A 20,388-nucleotide genomic window follows, 5' to 3' on the forward strand; every position below is an offset into this window, starting at 1 on the left:
ACTCTCTCTGTGTGGTAATATTTAGATATACAGCATCCTGTCATAAATGTATTTTCTATGTAACAAAAATTAAATTCATTAAAAATGCCTTTTTAAAATAAAAGCTTACTGAATCACGTTGTTTTGTGCCACTCCGACTGAAAATATTTACGCAGCTTGCCTTAAGAAAGTAAATGCAGCTCTACTTTCTACAAACTTGGCGGGGTGGGGGGAGGGGGGGAAGGTAGGCAGAAGCCCCAGTCTCATGTTACGCGAAATCAATACTTAGCAAAGCACAGAATGTGGTCTGAGGAATCTGGTGGTGCTTTTGAGTGAAAATGTTGTCTACTGAAGGTCTCTGGTGCCACCTACTGGTAGCAGAAAAATTCGGAAAAGTAGAATTTTAAAACGTAATAAATCTAGCTTTTTGCTACTGTTCATTCTGTAATGAGTCAGTATCATGTGGAGGCTTACAGTGTGGCAACTAGCTAAGTGAAATGATAAATACTTAGTTAGGCAGTGAGGAATGCCCATCACTCATTTAAGCATCTCTTTTGTTTTATTCCACCAATATTTGTGTCCTGCTGTTGAGACATCATGCTAGGTTCTAGGGCTGCTGCACCTGGCCCTGGCTTCCTGGAGCTCAGTGTGTCGGTGAGGCGATGCACGGCCAGATTCCAAGGTTGTGAGTGCTGTAACAGCGCACCTACTCAGTGCTGTCTGGGGGACAGCTGGAGAAAGATGCATGGATGGCGCACTGAAGAATTAATAGGCTTATTGAGCACAGTGGTGCTTCAGACAGAAAACGGCATTTGCAGAGTCATAAAGGTTTGCCAGAACATTTTATGCTGGCAACAAGTGGTTTAAATACGGTCTTGTCATGAGGGAGCTGGGAGGCAAGGGTTAGGCAAGGGTCAGATGCCAATAAAGTATTGGTATTCTATGGTTAGTTAGGACTCCTGTTTCCTTTGAAGAATCACTGAGAGATTTTTAAACCCCTCAGTAACATGATCAGGTTTGCATTTTAGAAGAAACACTGATAACGAAAGGAGGAATGGACAGTTGTGGGAGATGAGACTGGAGGGGAGGAACCAGCGGAGAGGCTGGTATCCTTTCATTTCATAAGGCTTGGCTTGGAAAGTGTTGCCAATGAGGGGAGTCAGAAGAAAGAAGGGGTACATCGTGCAAGAGTTCAGGAGGTAGAATGGATGAGACCCAGGGACCAAATACAGCGGTGTAGCGGGGGTTGTACTCTGTAGCAGCAGAAACAGCAGTGTAGTGGGGGTTGTACTCTGTAGGAGCAGAGGTTGTGGGGCAGCCTCACAGGAGCCGGAAGCCAGTGGCTGACACAGGTAGTGGAAGTCCAGCAAGAAGCACCAAGTCCACCAGCAAGACAAATCTCGCCCTTTAGCTCATTTCTTACAGGCAGCCCATGCCTGTCCTGCTTCATTCAGTTCACCAAAGGAAGAAGCTGTCAGGAAGTAATAAGCCCTCTTGTGAAGACTAATGCTCTCTACCCTTCCCTTTCTGTTGAGGACTAAACAAACAATCCAGTGTTTGTAGGATGACTTTTACGTCCTGTGTGATAATATTACTTTTGTATCCTGTGACTCTGTTTTTTTTGGCAAGTTGTTGAAGGCATTGCTGACCCCTTGTGAGGTTAGCTATTCTTGCCTTAATGACTGACTGCACCTATTGTTTATAAAGCCCTTTCCTCTGTGTGTCATGGAATCCACACAGCCTATGGATTATTATGCTTCTTATTTTACAAATGAGAAGACTTATTCAAAGAGATTAGCTTACATGTCTAAGGTCACATGGCTGATAAATTGTATTGTCAGGATTCCATTTCCTATCTTACCTTGCTACCTAAGGAAGTGGAAAGATTTGTTTCTTTAAAAGGGGCACTTGTTTATAAACAACTACCATAGTGGGAAGTGGGGGAACCATCATCAACTAGTAGTTAGGTAAAAATGCAAGCAAACACTAAATGATTGGACTGTTGGACGATCCCCATGGATCGTATTGAGATAAAGAAGTAACATAATGACCTCATTGCAGAAAGAAGATGCTTTTGATTTTGGCTTTTAAAACAAGTAACTGAATTTGAATCTACATTTGACTTACAGGGTTATTGCTTTAATGAAAGGATACTAATTTTAAAAGTACACATCACCTTAAACTATAACAGCATATACTATTTTATCCTTGGTTGGGTTTTTATTTTCTATCATTTTAAGATGGTTCAAATCCTTGTGTGGAAATAGCTAGTGTTATATTATTATTTATTATTACTGCTACTTTGAAAAAAAAAGCCAAATTTATCTAAGATGCCCAAATTTCATGAATCTTTCTTTCAGTTTTAAAAATTATTTTCTGATGTGCTGAGAGCTTCCAATGCTAGCCCATTGGTAACAAAATAGTAGAGGTTTTTCTCTTCAGCCTTCAGTGGTATCTCTTTAGACCTTATGGAGTGTTGATGGATCTTTCTCCCTAAGCAGATTTTCCTTATTTCCTGTCTCAGTAGGCAACCACAGTCTCGGTCACCTTGAGAGGTCACTATTTCTCAGGACAGGCTTTCTCTCAAAGTCACCGAATGTGTAAAAATCTCATCTTTGCTTCCATCGTGCAACATGCAAATGATTACAAAGAATATAACTAAAATTGTAAACTTTCAAACATTCTAACCCATGTATAAGCTGGATTTCTCTAAAATCATGTTTCCTTCTTAAAAATGATAAGAAATCATTAAGATCAGATGTGGAATGCCCAAAAGAAAATATCATATTATTTAGATAAATATAACATTAGCCAGCTATATAGTCCATTTTGTGTTTGCAGGTAAATAAAAATACCCACTTTGGGTAATTTAAAGATCCTTTTCCTTTTGTATTACAGATCTAAAAGTGTCTTGGTACAGCAAAGACAAGAAAATCAAGCCATCTCGGTTCTTTAAAATGACTCAGTTTGAAGACACTTACCAATTGGAAATTGCTGAAGCTTTTCCAGAAGATGAAGGAATTTATACTTTTGTTGCCAGCAATGCTGTAGGTCAAGTGTCAAGCACAGCCACTCTGAGACTGGAAGGTATGGCAAAACAGTTTTAAGAGCCACATTTAAACATAGACCTCATCTTACAACGTGGGTAACAATCACTAAGGATTTCGTGTAAATCATCGTTGGTCCTCCTTTTCTCTTAATGCAACTAATTATTTCCATGTTACATGCAATGTTCTCGCTTTTCAGTTACCCCCTATCATTACGAATCACAGAGCTTATCATTTTTTATTTTGCCCTGCTTTGTCTCCATAGTATTTTGTAATGTATTGCTCTCATTACCAGCTTTCATGCTTCCTGAGCAGCGTGTATCAGAATGGGGAGCAACATATGCTAAAGAATTAGGTAGATTTGTTTTTTCATCTGGTTAGCATGAAAATTTTTTAAAAGAATTTTTTCAGTGTAAGAATGTTCCTATTCCACCATGGTATTGATGAAATTCTGATTTCCCAGAAGCTACTGTGGATGATTTCAGGTCTGTACATCAGCTGGATCTGTCTTGCCAGCATTCAAAGAATGCTTGAGGATTGAGAGGCTCAGTTGTGAGATGGTTTAACATTCTTCTGTTACTTGGAGCTCTTTAAATTGCATTCAGAAACACTTCCTCAGTATCAGGGCAAGGGAGGGCGCTTTGATTCAAAATGAGATAGTATTTTTATACAGTCAGACTATTTTTCCTGAGCAATTTAGTCTCTAATATTTTTAAAATGTATTTGTTTTAGGCTGCACTGGGTCTTAGCTGTGGCTCTCTGGATCTTTGTTGAGGCACGAGGGCTTCTCTCTAGTTGTGGCGGTTCAGCCCTGTGGTTGTGACATGTGGCCTTAGTTGCCCCACAGCATGTGGGACCTTAATTCCCCGACTAGGGATTAAAGCCAGGTTCCCTGCACTGGAAGGCGGACTCCTAACCACTGGACCACCAGGAGAGTCCTTAGTCTCTGTAATAGTTAACATATACAAATACATGAATTGATCAAAAAGCTTGTTCAGGTTTTTCCATAAGATGTTATAGAATATAACAAAAAGATAATTGAAAAGGACCGACAACTCTTCAACTGTCCTGATATAATTGAAAACATTATAGAGTACCATAAAACTAAGATGTGAGGATTTCTGAATTAGAATTCTGGAAATCTCTAAGTGACAAAAAAAGAGAAAAGTCATACTGAACATTGTTACTGCTTAGTGTGTGTATTAGGTTGGTGCAAGTTTTGCATTGTTGAAATTTGCCATTTGATATTGGAATATTCTTAAATAAATGTGGTTATGTTATAAACAAAAAAAAAAAAAAAAAAAAAAAAACAAATACATGAAGAGTTAGGGCAGCTCTCACTTTTTTCCTTAATTTTAAAAACTTCATTTTGATAGCCAGAGGTTTTCTTAGTAATCAGTGTAATGTGGTTTACCAAAAAATAAAAGCTGGTCTTACAACCAGAAGGGGAAAAAATAATGGAAAACAAGAATATCTAACCTGAATTGCACACTTTGCTACTGCCTTCATGAGCAATGTATGACACCCCTTAGACTATTTATGCCCCAGCGTGTCTGGAGAATGGAAGGGAACTTGTGTGATTTTGAATCAATAGTGGCATATGTTGGCAAGGCATCAAGATTGGATTGGATTCTAGTCCCCACTGAAATTTGCGCCCTAATGAGTTCTGGTTTCAATGCAGGGTACGCAAGACATTAAAGGCTGGCATGCTTCTTTTCAGGATTTAGCACACTTGAAGAAGTTACATCCAACTCTCAATGGCATATCTCTTCATCAGTTTCATTTAAGAAGGAGCCCCTTGGCCAAAAGCCCATCTTCATCCAGCCTCTATCCAGCCTCAGGGTGCACAGCGGGGAGACAGTCAGATTTCATGCCAGGGTTTCTGGCATTCCCAAGCCAGAAATCCAGTGGTTTCATAACCAACAATCAATTCTGCCAACAAAAGATGTAGTTTTCTACTTTGAGGAGTCCACAGGCTTGGCTTTAATGCTTATAGTTGATGCTTACTCAGAGCATGCCGGGCAATACTGTTGCAAAGCAGCCAATTGCGCTGGGGAAGCCACTTGTGCAGCTACACTCACAGTGACTCCAAAAGGTAAAGGAAGCCCAGCTTGCTTCAAAGACTTTGCCCTGCTGCACCCCTGCTCCTCCCACTGTTACTAATGAGAGTCTCTGCTGTGTGTCTCAGTGCCTATGGTGGCTGGTCCATCATTTACTAACAGTTACCCCTAAGTCCTTAGCTATGGTTTAACCAGTATACTTGAAATCTCACTGAAGTATGTGTTCAGGGCATTACACTAGTTATTTTTGGGGAAGATCCCCTGGAGGATGGCATGGCAACCCACTCCAGTATTCTTGCCTGGAGAATCCCATGGACTGAGGGGCCTGGTGGGCTGCAGTGCACAGGGTCACACAGAGTTGGACACGACTGAAGCTGTTTAGCATGCAGGCATCAACTTTGCCTGACATTTTTACTTTTCTAAGCAACATCTTATCATTGCATCATTAATGATCTATTTGCTACCTGTTGTTGATAAAGTATATGGAGGAGGGAGGACAAATGATATCCCAAATAGAGTCAAGAAGAAAGAGTGGTTCTATCACTCTGGGAAGCTGCAATGGCAACCGAAGGAAGGAAGCAGATACTTCACGGCATCCGCATGAGCCTCCATCATCCATTCATCACTGCATCACTGGGAATGAACTCTCTTTTGTGTAATCCTGACACCCTGGAGCACACTGCATCTGGCAGCCTGCTTCTGAGCGACAGTGATGTCTTTCATCTTCATCTTCCACGTCATTTTATTTTATTAACCTAGCCAAGTGACAAAGCTTAGATCTTAATATCCTTTTCTTTTTCTTGTCAGTTAGCATACAGTGCAAGCCCTAGCTAGGCAAAGTTCTGGGAAGCAGGACTGGCAGAATAGTGCAGAGCGAAATGAAGTCATTTCAAGGATCATCATATGAATATAAATTGCAGGTTTTTGAAAGTGTATCTCAAAGTTCCACCCACACAGCTGTATCCGTTGAAGATGTACAGTTGCACCAGGCTGCACTCCTTTCACAAATTGCAGAAAGCACTGAGTTGTCTGAGAAAAGTGAAGAGACAACGGGTGAAGTGCCAAAGATTCTCCTGCATCTTCAGGACCTCTCTGTAAAGTGCAGTGATGCAACTCAATTCCTCTGTGTTTTAGAAGATGAGTCTTCTGTTGATATAACCTGGATTTATGAAGGTGTAAAGCTAGAGGAATATAAGAGAGTGAAGCAGTCACAAAATGGACATATTCAGTGTCTTACCACATATAATGTTCTGCTGGTAGACCAAGGATTATATAGCTGCATTGTACACAATGAGTATGGAGAGAAGACAATGTCAGCAGTGCTAAGACTAGAAGGTGGTTATTGGATTTTTAGCTCTGACTTGCTTCATTTCATCCTCATCACTTTATGCAGCTTTTCCATCATGCAAATTATATCAATGAATGTATTAATTAAAACATCCTTAAATTAGCACTCTATTCATAAATGACTCATGAAAGTCAACCAATTCATTGGCTAAACTTACGAACATGTAACGTTCCACTCTAGATTCACAGAAGCTTAACTTTCAAATCAGAGTTCAGGAAGTTAAGGTTTGTTTCATATGTGCCAATTTTTTCTAATGTTTACCAAACATACCGCCTAGGAAGTGTACCAAAGTAGTTTAAGGTGTTACAGATCATTGAGTTTTTATTAGTATTTATTATTGTGCCTGGCATTGTCTGGACCAAAATGAGTAGTCTTTAGACATTTCTCAACCAATGTTGCTGCTTTACAGTCTCAGCTCCTTGCAGAATTGTAGAATTATCTCATAGCAAGACACTATTTTTGGTGTTACTGTCCTTGACTCACCACTGTGTCTAGAAGGACATGAATGTATTTATCTGGGCAGAGGATAATGTCTTCCTTTCATCCTTGGATTGTCTTCTTCACTATTAATGAAGTGAGAAAAGTATTCTTCATGTACTCGAATCCTGTGCTGTGTGTCTGCAGGCAAAGGACCTTCACTGAATCCCATGGGGGGAAGCGTGAGGAAGAAGTTTGGGCATCTCCAGGAGTCTGTGGAGCTGTGCCCTTAGTTCTTCCCCGATCCAGCCACGCTATTTGTGAGGGTTAGAAATGAACAGGGGGCAACACAGTGCTACGTGCATGGCCATCTTTGTACTGCATTTTGAAACAGATTAATTAACTCACTTAAAGTATCTGCAGTCCTCACTCATCAGAAGGAGGATTTTTTTTCTTAATCTGACAGTTTTGGTCTACAGCTGTTTCTGATTAATTTTCAAAGCCTAAGAAAAGAATAGGTCAAGAACTGTGGTCTAATTATGCAAATTAAATGAAAATTAGGTGGAAAATTCCACCATCCTGAAAGTTAACCCTCAGTTTCACCATGGCTGCTAGCTAGCACAGTCATCAGACAGATAACTATCTACCGGGATGTATTGTCTATAACCCATGTAGGTGACAACTGGGACCATTCCTACAGTAAAATAATTGAGAGCTGGTTGTGTTTTGGACATGTGAGCAATGTAGGCCTTTCAACTTACTTCCTAAAGAACTTAGTGCCCTAGGACAGTGCTTGATCACTATGTTCCCTGAGTGGATTTGAACTGGACATTTTTGCCTTGGAATTTCCAATTCACTCAGTTCCAGCGGATTATATTCTTAAAACGTTCTTGGCACATGAGCATTTTTTTCCCCTTGACAAGTCCAGACTGCCTTATTTAAGAAAATTAAGAGATAAGCCACTTTAAGTGTATGAAGAATAAAGGATCAGGCACAGTTATCTAATTATCTAATATGAGCCAGTGTTTATCTGGTCCTCTTCTGTTTTGCCCTAATGACTTTACATAGGCTACTGAGTTAGCCACAAAATTCAGGTAGGAATGTGGACCCCCGTAAGTCTGTTTGGGTAGAGTTCTCATGTGCATAGTAAGCATAAGTAAATATCAGTTTTGAGACTAACATGCTGCTTTCTCTCTCGTCCTGACGACGTTCCATCTCCTCTAAAGTCTGCATACATTTTACAAACACAGCTAATTTATTCCTTTCCCAAACTTTATTCTTACCTAGCAAAAGTATTGCAAGTCCAAGCATTTACAAAATTACCCTTGGTTCAGATACTAAAAGTATTAAAACACTCAAAGAGCCCCAAATTAAAACAACCCATGAAGTAAAGAGAGCGTCATCAAAGAAAACATCAAGTTTGTCAGTAACTTAATGCCAGAGTCCTCAAGGAACTGAGACGCCAGGGCGGCGGAGCCGCTGACTTGTGTCACGCAGAGAGGGGAATGAGAGTGGCACCTGGACATCTGCTTCCTGCAGAAGCCACCCCGAGATGATTGTGTCTAAAGGCGGTGACTTTTCCTTAAATAATAAAAGCAACTTTGAGCTGACAACTCTCTGTTTTGCTCTTTAACATGTAATCGGACCTTTTGCGTAACGTTTTAAAGGTGGTTTCAAATCAAAAGAGTTTTTACTAGCAGGAAACACTTAATTCTTTAGGGAAAGCTGAGTTAAAAGTGGCAAATTAGAAAATGCATGTTTCTTCTAAATGTGATTTTTGTCTCTTAGCAAGTATTCAGTCAATAAGACAATTAAAAGAAATATTCCTGTAGTTTATGGACTGCTTTTCTCAATGCATGTAAAAGGCATGGGGAATTGTGGAACTAAAAGTGGAAATTTCACCAGAGAACCTAAAATAAAAATGCTTTAAAATCTTTCTGTCATCATCATGTACCTTACCAGCTCATTGATTTGTTTGGCATGGATTTTGAGGGGTGCATTTGGGGTATGTAGTTTTCTATTATTATAATAAAGAGAAAATTGTAATTATATGAATCCTGAATTGAGGCAGAAAGTATATGGAATTAATCATGAAAATCTCCTGTTTTTCCATTCTAGCTCCTGAATCAATGTTGCATGAGCAGATTGAGATGGAGATGAAAGGTATTGTTACATTGAATGTGAGATTTGAATAGAAATTCTGAAGGATTAATAAAATCCTTGAGCTTCCTTCTGTTAGTATTATTGAGGAAAAATGACATAGATGTACAAATATATCTCTTAGAGTATATATTACTATGTCGCATGCCTGGTTTAATATGCTGATGGTTACATGCATTTCACAGTCATTTGTTTTATGGTAATTTAAACTTTTGTATTTAAAATTTATCAGCCATATTCAACTTCTTGTTTGCAGATATTTTCAAAAGCGTGTATTAGAAAAGGTTTTCATCTTAATGCATGAAATCATAAGTAGAAGTTTGTTTTCAAAATCACAGTGAATTAAATTGAACAATAGACAATAACCTAGCTGTCATTCTCAGAATGCAATGTCATGAATGAATCATAATTGAAATGCTTTTTTGTTTAGGATGTGTGAAAATGTTACATCCCCATTCTGGTTCACACTTCATGCACATACATCATTTTAACATTGATATGTCTCTTACACTGGCTTGCAGATAGCTACCTTACGTGATCCTTATTGCCTGCTTTTCTTTGCATAACATCGTGACTTTATGGCTGTATTAGTTCGAATAAACGCCTTCTCATTTTACTTTAGCTAATTATTTATGGTCGTAGTTCTCATATATATTTCTTAAATAGTTAATTCTCCAAAATATAATAATTTAATCTATAATCAAAAGGATCAGAAAGGGCGTTTATTCCACTCTCTGCAAGTCAGGTAAGATTTTCGTCTTAGCCATCAAAAGAACAAAGTTTTCCTGCTCTCAGAACAAATATGTACAGGAACATGTTATTTTGAAATGCATTTTCGCTTGTTCAAGAAGAAATTTCAGCAGTTTGAAGAAAAGACCAGACAACGAACGATTTTCGTGTCAGAATCTTTTAAACAGAGCATGGTGTTGCGTTTATTCGAACAAATATGGTGAGTGAATTTTTTTTATGGATTTGTGAGAATCTGTAGCATGCACTTTATTTCATTTTCTATTTCGCAATTTCATTTATTTTCAACTTTTTCAAATACTATGGAAAATAGTAAAATGCTTTCTAATTGAACTTTTTTTTTAGAGTCCTCCTCTGAGGAAGAATCTGAGCATTCGGAAAGAGAGACCCGAGATGCCTTCTCGGATTCTGAAGACATAGACCACAGCTCCATGGCTGCTAAAAGATATGCAAGTAGAATATCATCAACAAGCTCCTGGCCAGAATATTTCAAGCCTTCTTTTACCCAAAAACTTACATTTAAATATGTTTTTGAGGGTGAACCTGTTGTTTTTATGTGTAAATTAATTGCCTGTCCAACTCCAAAAATGACTTGGTTTCAAAACAATCGACCTATTGCAACAGGGCTTCGATGGGTCATAAAAACAGAGAGTGATTTACATCATCACTCTTCCAGCTTAGAGGTTAAAAGTGTTCAAGACCGAGATTCTGGAAGTTACAGATTATTAGCAATTAATAGTGAAGGCTCTGCTGAATCAACTGCATCATTGCTCGTAATTCAAAAAGGGCAAGATGAGAAATATTTAGAATTTCTGAAAAAGGTAGAACAGACGCATGGAAATGTGGCAGCTTTAGCTGAAAGGAGAGAAGGGAGGTTGAAGGTTGACCTGAGGTTTACTGGTTCTCCCTTTAATAAGAAGCAGGACGTGGAACAACAGGGAATGATGCGAACTATACACTTTAAAACAGTGTGCCCTGGCAGGAAAACAGATTTAATGTATGAGGAAGAATATTTAGAAAGTAAATCTGACATAAGGGGATGGCTTAACGTAGGCGAAAGTTTCTTGGACGAGGAGACCAAAATGAAGTTGCACCGTTTACGGGAGGCTAGAAGAATGTTGATGGAGAAAAAGAAATTATCTCTGTTAGACACGTCATCTGAAATAAGTTCAAGAACTCTGAAAAGTGAAGATAGTGATAAGGGTGTTCTGTTCTCTAGAGAGGAAATAAAAAGCAGTTCTATGCCTGCTCTAGCTGACGATAGGGAAGAGGTAGATAATTCAACCGAGGGCATTGTCCAGGATCTGCAGGTCCTTCCTAATTTAATGGATCAAAATGTGGAATCTGGAGAAGCTCCCACAACCTTGCACACTGCTGTCAATGAGGAAATTCTCCAGACTGAAATGAGGATGAGCCAAGAGGCATTTCTGAGAGAAAGTCTATCAAGAGACCAATTATACAGTAAGAGTATAATAAATGAGACTACCCAAGCAGGAGAACAACTTGAAGCCATTATGACCCAAACCAAAATTGTCGAGTCATCTGAAGATACCATGAATGTAAGTAAGAATGAGGAAATATTTGAGACCTCTGAAAAGGTGTCTCAAATTACTACACCGTACACCAGTGAATCTTTTGGCTCAATTGTAAATATCCAAGAAAGGGAAGCATTAGATACTGAAATAAGAAAAGATGATGTGAGAGAGCTACAACACTCCACCTCTGTTAAAGGTGATGAATTTAAAACTGAACAGGAAGAAAAAGCCGCAAGATATTTTGAAAATCCTTTCCAAAAACGTCTGCAACGTTGCCCACCTTCATTTCTTCAAGAAATTGAATCTCAAGAAGTTGAGGAAGGTGACAGCTGTGAATTTGTGTGTCATTTTCAAGGATACCCTCAACCCATAGTGACTTGGTATAACAATGATCTACCAATCCCACATAATCAAGGCTTTATCACTCAGACCTTTGAAAACTATTCAATATTAACCTTTTCTTCTGTTCTTCCTCAAAATGAAGGTTCCATCACCTGTGTGCTATTTAACCAATACGGAACAGTAAAAACAACGAGTGTACTTAAAGTGAAGTCAAAACAAAGGCATGCTCTGGAAGCATATAGGGTCCCAGTGTTGCAAGACTATACTGATGAGGAAGAGGAGCTGATGTTGGTGTTTGACCAAGCAAAAGGCATACCTCCTCTAAGACGAGAGGGCCAAACAAACCTCCATATGTTAAAAACTAACGCACCAGTTCCTCCCTCTGCAGACACAGAATTGCTTTCCTTTCCTGTAGAAATTCAGATAACGGCAGCTACTCCTACCCCAGAACAGGATAGAGAGTCAAGAGACTTGTTTCAACTGGAGGAGTTGGAACCTAAGGCAATGCCTCAGGATGAGGCAACTCGCTCACCAAAACACAAGTTCGTATTCTCTTCTGACATTACTAACGAGCCACCAGAAGTGTTACAGGGAATGCCACAACATGCCAGGTGTAGAGAAGGGGATTCCATAGTCCTTGAATGTTTACTCTCTGGAGAGCCTAAACCAGCTGTGACATGGTTCCACAATGGAGTCCTGTTAAGGCAGAACCAGAAGTTCCAGTTTGAAGAAATTAATTGTTGCCACAGGCTATATATTAATGATGTTAATTCTCAAGATTCTGGGAAATATAGATGCGTTGCTGAAAACAATTCAGGCGCAGTTGAGAGTGTTTCAGACCTAACAGTGGAACCTGTCACTGACAGGGAATATAGTCAATTAGAAAATATGGGTGGAATTTATGCCAGATATTCCAAAGATCAACACATCCAGGGAGAAGCTGTAAGGGCACATTTTTATGATTATCCAACTGGTTCTTTTCCTCCCCAATCCAATATAAAAGAATATTTTGTAAGAGAGTATTTTCAAAGCCCTGAGACAGTTGAACAGATAGAGCAGAAAGCCCACGTTTCTTGTACATCTTCTAGAGAAAAAGTGCCCAGATTTATGCAGTGCACTTCTAGATCCTTAAGAATCAACAAGCCTCTCCGAGCTGAACTCATACAATGGCAAGATGAAGGGAAAGAGGAACATGTAAATGAAAAATCAAAGCCACACCGAGCAGAGGGGACTGTTTATCCATTTGGTGATGATTTCAGTGAAGTTAAAAATAGAAAAGGGGTAAGAAATGATTTCGAAAAATTCAGTGGACCAGAGAGGGAAAACGTGCAAGAATATGCCCAGACTGACCATTTACCAAATATCCGCTCTGAAAGAACTTCTGATAGTTACGATACAAAAGAATCGTCCATCATTGTATGTGAAGAACCCTTTGGTGAAGAGAGATACTACCCAGGAAAAAAGGTGAGGCATAGAGTCATCGCATTTGAAAAGTTACAGCAGGTAGAAAAAGGTGTTCTAGAAAAAAGATCTACAAAGAAATCTTTTGTGAATCCTCCTCAAAAGAAGCTTGATGACAAAGACTTTCCATTAAGACAAAGAAAATCAAGACCAAGTAACCTACACACAAATGTGCATGAGGAAATGTCTCCAAACACTGAACAGGATTCGTCTAACATTGTAATGAATTTAAAGCTACTTTCTTCTCAAACTCATAAGGAGTCTGAATTACAAGAAAGGGGACAACAGAAGGAAATAGCTCTTACAGATCAATCTGCATCTTCTGAAAGGGCTGAATATGAAGCACCTGTTACATTTGACCTAAAGCAATTTCATGCTCAAATAGAAACTGCAGATGTAAAATTTCAAGAAGTTAGATTACATGGTGATCAACCAGAAGAAACTTATTTTCAAACCCAGCATCCTGCTTCTGAAGCAGCTGATGCTGAGAACCTTGTATTTGATCTGAGACAAATATATTCTCATTTAGGAGACACAGCTAAGGAGTTTCAAGAGCAAAAACCTAGTCAAGAGCAGGCAACACCATATAAAGAGGGAATTCCTAGCCCTGAAACCATACAATCTGATACACAGGATACCTCTCAAAGCATGCAAAGTAACATGCTTGCAAATCCAGAGATTTCTTCCAGTAAGGAGTTTTCAGATAGGACTCTGAGGGAGAAAAGTGGCAGTGATGAAAATGTCTTTTATTCGGAAAAACATACGCAGGAACAAAATTTAGAAATTTTAAATACTGAGGTTTCTCGTAAAACTTTTTCTGAAGAGAGCTATAGTGAATCATGTGCCCTACCTCAGAGCTCATCTGCTGATGCAGGAGAAACTGATATATCTGAGAAAAATGGAGATGGGAGTTTCATCTCACATCTGAAAAAAGCTGCAAGTGAGGAAAAGCTTTTAGAGATCTGTGAACTGGAGGAAGAACATACCTTGGAACCAGAGTTGATAGCATTTCAAAAGCAAGATGGAGGGACAGAGGCCTATGCCACTGGAATTCTGGGAGACCACACAGGTGGTGTTCAGGAAGCAGACACACTGCACAGGAAAATGCCCTTAAGTCAGTGCTTTCCCTTCCTGGTGACTGAGGAACAACAGCATCCACACAAACAAGTAAGGGAAAAAACGGATGCCCCTGAAAAAGAAAAATGTGATGAAGAAATTCAAGTTCAGGATGAAACTTCTTTCTCCACCACTGAAAGACAAAAGGTAGAAACTTGTTTTTCTGAAAACCCTCCTAAGTTGGATGAGGCACATACCACGGAGGTGACGGAATCCGAGACTTCCCTGACACAGTACTTACTTGCTGCTGGAAAACATGAAGTTCCTGAGACTAAAGACACCAGGCACAAGGCAGAACATGTTCAGACTGACTCAGTCACATCAATGGAGGTGGAAGAAGTAACTTTCAACACAGTGTATGAGTATTACAGCCAACAACAGGAGTCCCTGGGACGCCCATTTTCTCCTGAATCTGATATTTCCATTGATGTGGGAAGTATCAGCAGTGAAGAAATCTCTGAGCTAGATCAGTTTTATACTCCACCATCCTCTGTTGAACGTTTTGAAACTCCAAAGTCTCCTGATTTGTATTTTCCTCCTTTAGATACAACTAAAAAATCCTCAAGAGATTTAGAGGATAAGACTACTGAAAGAACCACAGCTCTAGAGGAAGCTACTGACAGGTACTCAACACCTTCTGAAGGCGAGGTAGCAGAAAGATATTCCACACCCCCAGGAGAGACACTAGAGAGATATTCCACACCTCCTGGGGAGGCCTTAGAGAGGTACTCCACACCCCCAGGAGAGACCCTAGAAAGATACTCCACACCCCCAGGAGAGACCCTAGAGAGATACTCCACACCCCCAGGAGAGACCCTAGAGAGATACTCCACACCCCCAGGAGAGACCCTAGAGAGATACTCCACCCCTTTAGGAGGGAAAACAGCTGAACAATACCCTATTCCTACTGGAGGACCAAACCCCACTGAAAACTTTAAAAGGCACCCATCCGAGCTAGGTAGGGAGGACAGTCAGTCAAGTGAACATTTCCACACACCTACAGAAGACAGAAGCTCAGCCTATGAATTACGGCGTTCTGATTCCTTTGGCACACCCAGTGAAGCCGTTGAACCCAAAGACAATGAAATGCCTCCATCTTTTATTGAACCGCTGACCAAAAGGAAGATCTATGAAAACACAACCTTGGGCTTCATTGTTGAAGTTGAGGGCCTTCCAGTTCCCGGTGTGAAATGGTATCGAAATAAATCTTTGCTGGAGCCAGATGAAAGAATCAAAATAGAAAGGGTGGGTAATGTGTGCTCTTTGGAAATTGCTAGCATTCAGAACGGAGATGGGGGAGAGTACATGTGCCATGCTGTGAACATCATAGGGGAAGCAAAGAGCTTTGCACACGTGGACATTGTGCCCCAGCAAAAGAGAGCAGTGGCACTCCCGCCTCCAGTAACACACCAGCATGTCATGGAGTTTGATCTGGAAAACACTGCGTCAAGGACCCCTTCTCCTCAGGAAATTGTCCTGGAAGTTGAATTAAGTGAAAAAGATGTTAAAGAATTTGAGAAGCAAGTGAAAATAGTCACAGTTCCTGAATTTACTCCTGATCATAAAAGCATGGTTGTGAGCCTAGATGTTCTCCCATTGAATTTAGCAGATCCAAGTATGGCTTCCAGGGAGGCAGAGGACAAAGATTTAAAAATCGACTTAGAAGTATTCGAAATGCCTCCTCGTTTTGTAATGCCTATTTGTGATTTTAGGATTCCAGAAAACTCAGATGCTGTGTTCAAATGTTCAGTCATAGGCGTCCCAACTCCCGAAGTAAAATGGTATAAAGAATACACGTGTATTGAGCCAGATGACCTTAAATATGTGATTAGTGAGGAGAAGGGAAGTCACACGCTGAAGATTCGCAACGTTTGTCTTTCTGACAGCGCGACATACAGGTGCAGAGCTGTGAACAGCGTAGGGGAGGCGATCTGTCGGGGATTCCTCACCATGGGAGACTCCGAAATGTCGGCTCTGATGTCACAGAGAAGCAAAGTGACGTTAAGCAGTGTGAGGGAAGAGTTAGTCTTAAAGAGCAAATATGCAGACAGCTTTTTTGAATTTCAGGTGGTAGAAGGGCCTCCCAGGTTTATCAAAGGTATTTCTGACTGTTCTGCACCGTTAGGTACAGCAGCTTATTTCCAGTGTTTAGTCCGTGGCTCTCCAAGGCCCATGGTTTACTGGTACAAGGATGGGAAGTTAGTGCAAGGAGCAAGGTTCAGTGCCGAGGAAAGTGGCATAGGATTCCACAACCTGTTCATAACAAGCTTAGCGAAAGAGGACGAAGGTGAGTACAGGTGTGTAGCTACGAACAGATCGGGCATGACTGAGGCCCGCGCTGTGCTCACCCTCATTTAAAGTTCTCCATGCGATGTGTTAGTGCCTCCATGAAGATGAGAGCTGATGAGTGCTTTCACTTTTTCCAAATTATGTAGATCTGATAAGTTTCCAAATACATCTGCTCTATTTGAACACATTGCTTTGAAAAAACCCTGGGGAAACACTTTCTCTATGTGGAAATCTCTTGTTTGTAACACGTGTAAATATTCTGTTATCTAAACTGTGGGATCATCACCTGTGTCAATTCTGCTGTGAAGCATCAGGACTATTAAACATCTCCTTGGCTACCTACTTGTTGCCACTCTGCTTTACCTCCCTTCCTCCTCCATAAAGTGTCAGCAGCATGCATCCTCTTTTAGCAGATAAACTGTCTATGTAAACTGTGAATTGGAAGACCGTGTCAGATGACCACACAGACAAAGGGTAAGGTAAAATCTCTCTGCTCAGAGTAGAAGTCGTTTTTGAGATAATAACCCCTTTTCATCCAAATTCATGCTTATTTACTCAGAATAAACCAAACAGCAATAGAAACCAGCTTTGCCCAGTTGGTAACTAATTCTATAATTTGTTTTACCTTGTAGTCTTAATATTTACTTTTAGCTCTTTAAAAAATATTTTCCTTATTAATATCCCTCCTCTTAAGCATGTTAACTCTTACTGGTGTTGAAGGGACCAATGGTGTTCTCTTGGTGGATAAAATTCACCTAGACATTTGCAGAATATGCAAATATCTTTCCACTTTTGAAACTGCTTCATTTTCTCAAATTTTGAGACAACATTAAGTATAAAAGTGAAGTCGCTCAGTTGTGTCTGACTCTTTGCAACCCCATGGACTGTAGCCCACCAGGCTCCTCTGTCCATGGGATTCTCCAGGCAAGAATCCTGGAGTGGGTTGCCATTTCCTTCTCCAGGGGAACTTCCCAACCCAGGGATCGAACCCGGGTCTCCTGCATTGCAGGCAGATGCTTTAACCTCTAAGCTACCAGGGAAGCCTAAGTATAAAAATGCAACATTAATTTGATACTTGCCTGGGATGAGGAAAGGACTACTGTATCTCATTTACATATAAACTTTAAGCTGTAGTACAATTTCAGAATCTTTAAAATTAGAAAAAGAAGGTGGGATACTTTTAATATTGAGGCAGTATGGTAATTTGTATTTCAGATTATATACAAATAGTAAGATAATTAGCTTTGCTGTCATTTTCCTGAATTTTATTTTTAAAGCTAACTAGAAATTAATAAGCATTCAAATTTAAGATATATCAACATGTATGTTTCTAAAGTGACTCTTTTGGTTTTTCAAAATTATAATTATAGTAAATTCACAAAATCCTTAACGTACCTAAGTGCCACTGTGAACTAAATTTTCTCTCATATAAGATATAATAAATACAAAGAAATTTAGTTTTCCTGTATAAAAACAAAGGGTTAGCCCAAAAGACCTCAGAGGCAATCATTCAACTCTGATGGTGTGTCATTCTAGTCAGTAGTAACTTCTCTGAATATAATTCAGAATGGATTTTAGCTTTGCCACAGTTGACAAGAGGAATAATAGAATATAGCAATTAGATTGTGAAACTTTTCTTCTTCCAGCTCTGTAAATTACTCACTATTATCTTATGGCTGTTTTCCACCCTGAATTGAGCAATGTTTACATACCATGGTCATATTAAATATACTAATTTTAATTGAATTGTAAAACATTAGTCATTTAAATTTTCAAAAGAATCCATATATCCAGTTATGTTTATTATGTTTCTTTCATTTGTCACATTTTTTATTCCCACAGTGGGAATTCCCTAAAAGCCTTTCAAATTAAATAAGAAACCTGGGAGGATACATAGGATCTAGACACAGCAGTCAGGCTTATACTCCACCCTTCTCACTGCCCTGCAGAAGAACATTGGCTTTGCTTGCTTAGAGTCACCCATAACTTATCAATATAGATACACTGTTGTGGAACTATCAGTTCTGTTTCAACCAACGAGCACACAATATCTGTGGTTGTGATTATAGACATGATGTAATATTGTCATAAATCCCTGAAATAAAAGTAATTCTACAGTTTAGAGACTTGGGGATTTATTCTAGTCTTAATCACACAGTGGATGTTTAAATAAGTTACAAATTCAAGTTATGACAAACAAGCACACTTTACCCGAACATTATACAGCATCACAATAATTCAAACTTGTTCTTAAAAAAGAAGAAGAAAAGTTTTATTGCCTTTTTGGATTGCAGAAAGAGCTGAAAACTATACTTTTATGCTTATAAAAGGGTGGGCTTTATTTGGTTTTGCTCATTAGAATTCTGTTAGTCTCCGGAGCATTGAACTTGAGAATATTCAAAATAGAAATGACTGAATAAAGAAAAATAAGCCTTGCCCACACTTGGCTTACTTATTGTCACAGATAATTAAATGGAATTTTTTATTTTCCAGCTCAATGGCATATAACTTAAAAGCCTGAGATATTAATTTCTCTTATGCTAGATATAAAATTCATTGTACTATGCATAGTAGAATCTAGACATAATTATTAGCTGTAACTATTGCATGTATTTTTAACTACGCCTTTCATGTTGCAGCACTCTTGAATTTCATTTAGTATCTTTTTATGGTTACTATACCACGTTTAGAAGAAAGCGAAAACACTAAAAATATTTCAACATGTTAGTGAGTAAGGGTATTTTCACTCTATTGACATTCATTCCCTTTACGGATATTTTGGGAGTATAAATGAAGGGAAAGCTGACATGAGTGATAACATTATAGATTAAATGTGAAGTTAAGTGGTCATTAGAATGTGAAATTAATCAATGTTTTTACAACTTACTAATTGAAGTGATAAATAATTGAGTATTTAGAGATAAGTTTTATCAATATATTTATAGCCAACAGACACTGGAGTCTTGCTCTACTGCTTATACATTTGTGTTAAGACATAAGACTGTTCCCTGTAATGCAAGTGGAGTGAACTAATACAATAGTCAAACTACTTTTAGGTAAAGTAATAAAACTGTTATTAACAGAGTTGTTCTACATACCAAACAAATTCAATGAAAAGCTAATCTCTTGTTATCAAATTACATTTCTTTCATTCTGTTGATGAACCTTTAAAGAATATCTGTTATTCATTGCTTATTTTTCTGTTCAATAAGACTGTATAGGTATTTCTCGTGCAATAAAATATAATCAAATTTTTAATGCTGGAGTTTTCTCTCATTTCTGATTCTCCCATTTTCTTGGCATAAGCCTCATTATAAAAGCTTTGCTGAAGTGATGTGGCAATTTACACAGGCAAAAGAAGCCCTGCATTTCTAGTAACTGAAAACAGTGTTTCTCTTAGAAATTCAGATCAACCATTTTCTGTAGCCACTTATTTTTAATAATGGCCTCAGTTTATAAGCAGTAACTAAAACTAGATGTTTTATTTTGGAAATAAACAGCCTTAATTTGACAATGAAGATCATTCTTAAACTCAAGAAAATTCTAAATGTAAGAAATAATTATGGATCTTTTTAGCCATTTATTTAAATAGTCCTTAATTTTTTTATTTAATATTTAAGTAATATTAAATGATATTAGTTACTTAATATTTATTGGAATTTTTAGGTAAAGAAATTTTAGTTAAAGAAAAATATTTGGATCCAGAATTCTTTTATTATAAATATTTAGCCAGCAGTTTTGCAAACTTTAGAACTGAGACTATCACAAAGAAAAACTCATAAGAACATCTTTAAAATTTATAAACTCTAACACAAATGAAATGGATTGAAAGTTGCATCAGTACAGTATTTATAATCATGTGATATGATAAGCTAAGGTTAAAATTT

General features: G+C 38.6%; 1 protein-coding gene across 2 annotated transcripts in view; it reads left to right on the forward strand.

Moving 5' to 3' along the window:
* Nucleotides 1-20,388, forward strand: part of TTN (titin) — a 277,391-nt gene that overhangs the window by 47,121 nt on the left and 209,882 nt on the right. Inside the window, exons 44-46 of one of the 2 annotated variants that reach the window (XM_042244888.1) lie at nucleotides 2,878-3,066; nucleotides 8,970-9,014; nucleotides 10,104-16,843. In XM_042244888.1, the coding sequence (XP_042100822.1) occupies nucleotides 2,878-3,066; nucleotides 8,970-9,014; nucleotides 10,104-16,570 (6,701 nt within the window). In that variant the 3' untranslated portion in view covers nucleotides 16,571-16,843. Of the gene's footprint in view, nucleotides 1-2,877; nucleotides 3,067-8,969; nucleotides 9,015-10,103; nucleotides 16,844-20,388 lie in introns of those variants that run through there. The other variant, XM_060409682.1, reaches the window with a different exon arrangement.

The sequence above is a fragment of the Ovis aries genome, chromosome 2, assembly GCF_016772045.2.
Source record: "Ovis aries strain OAR_USU_Benz2616 breed Rambouillet chromosome 2, ARS-UI_Ramb_v3.0, whole genome shotgun sequence".
Lineage (NCBI taxonomy): Eukaryota > Metazoa > Chordata > Mammalia > Artiodactyla > Bovidae > Ovis > Ovis aries.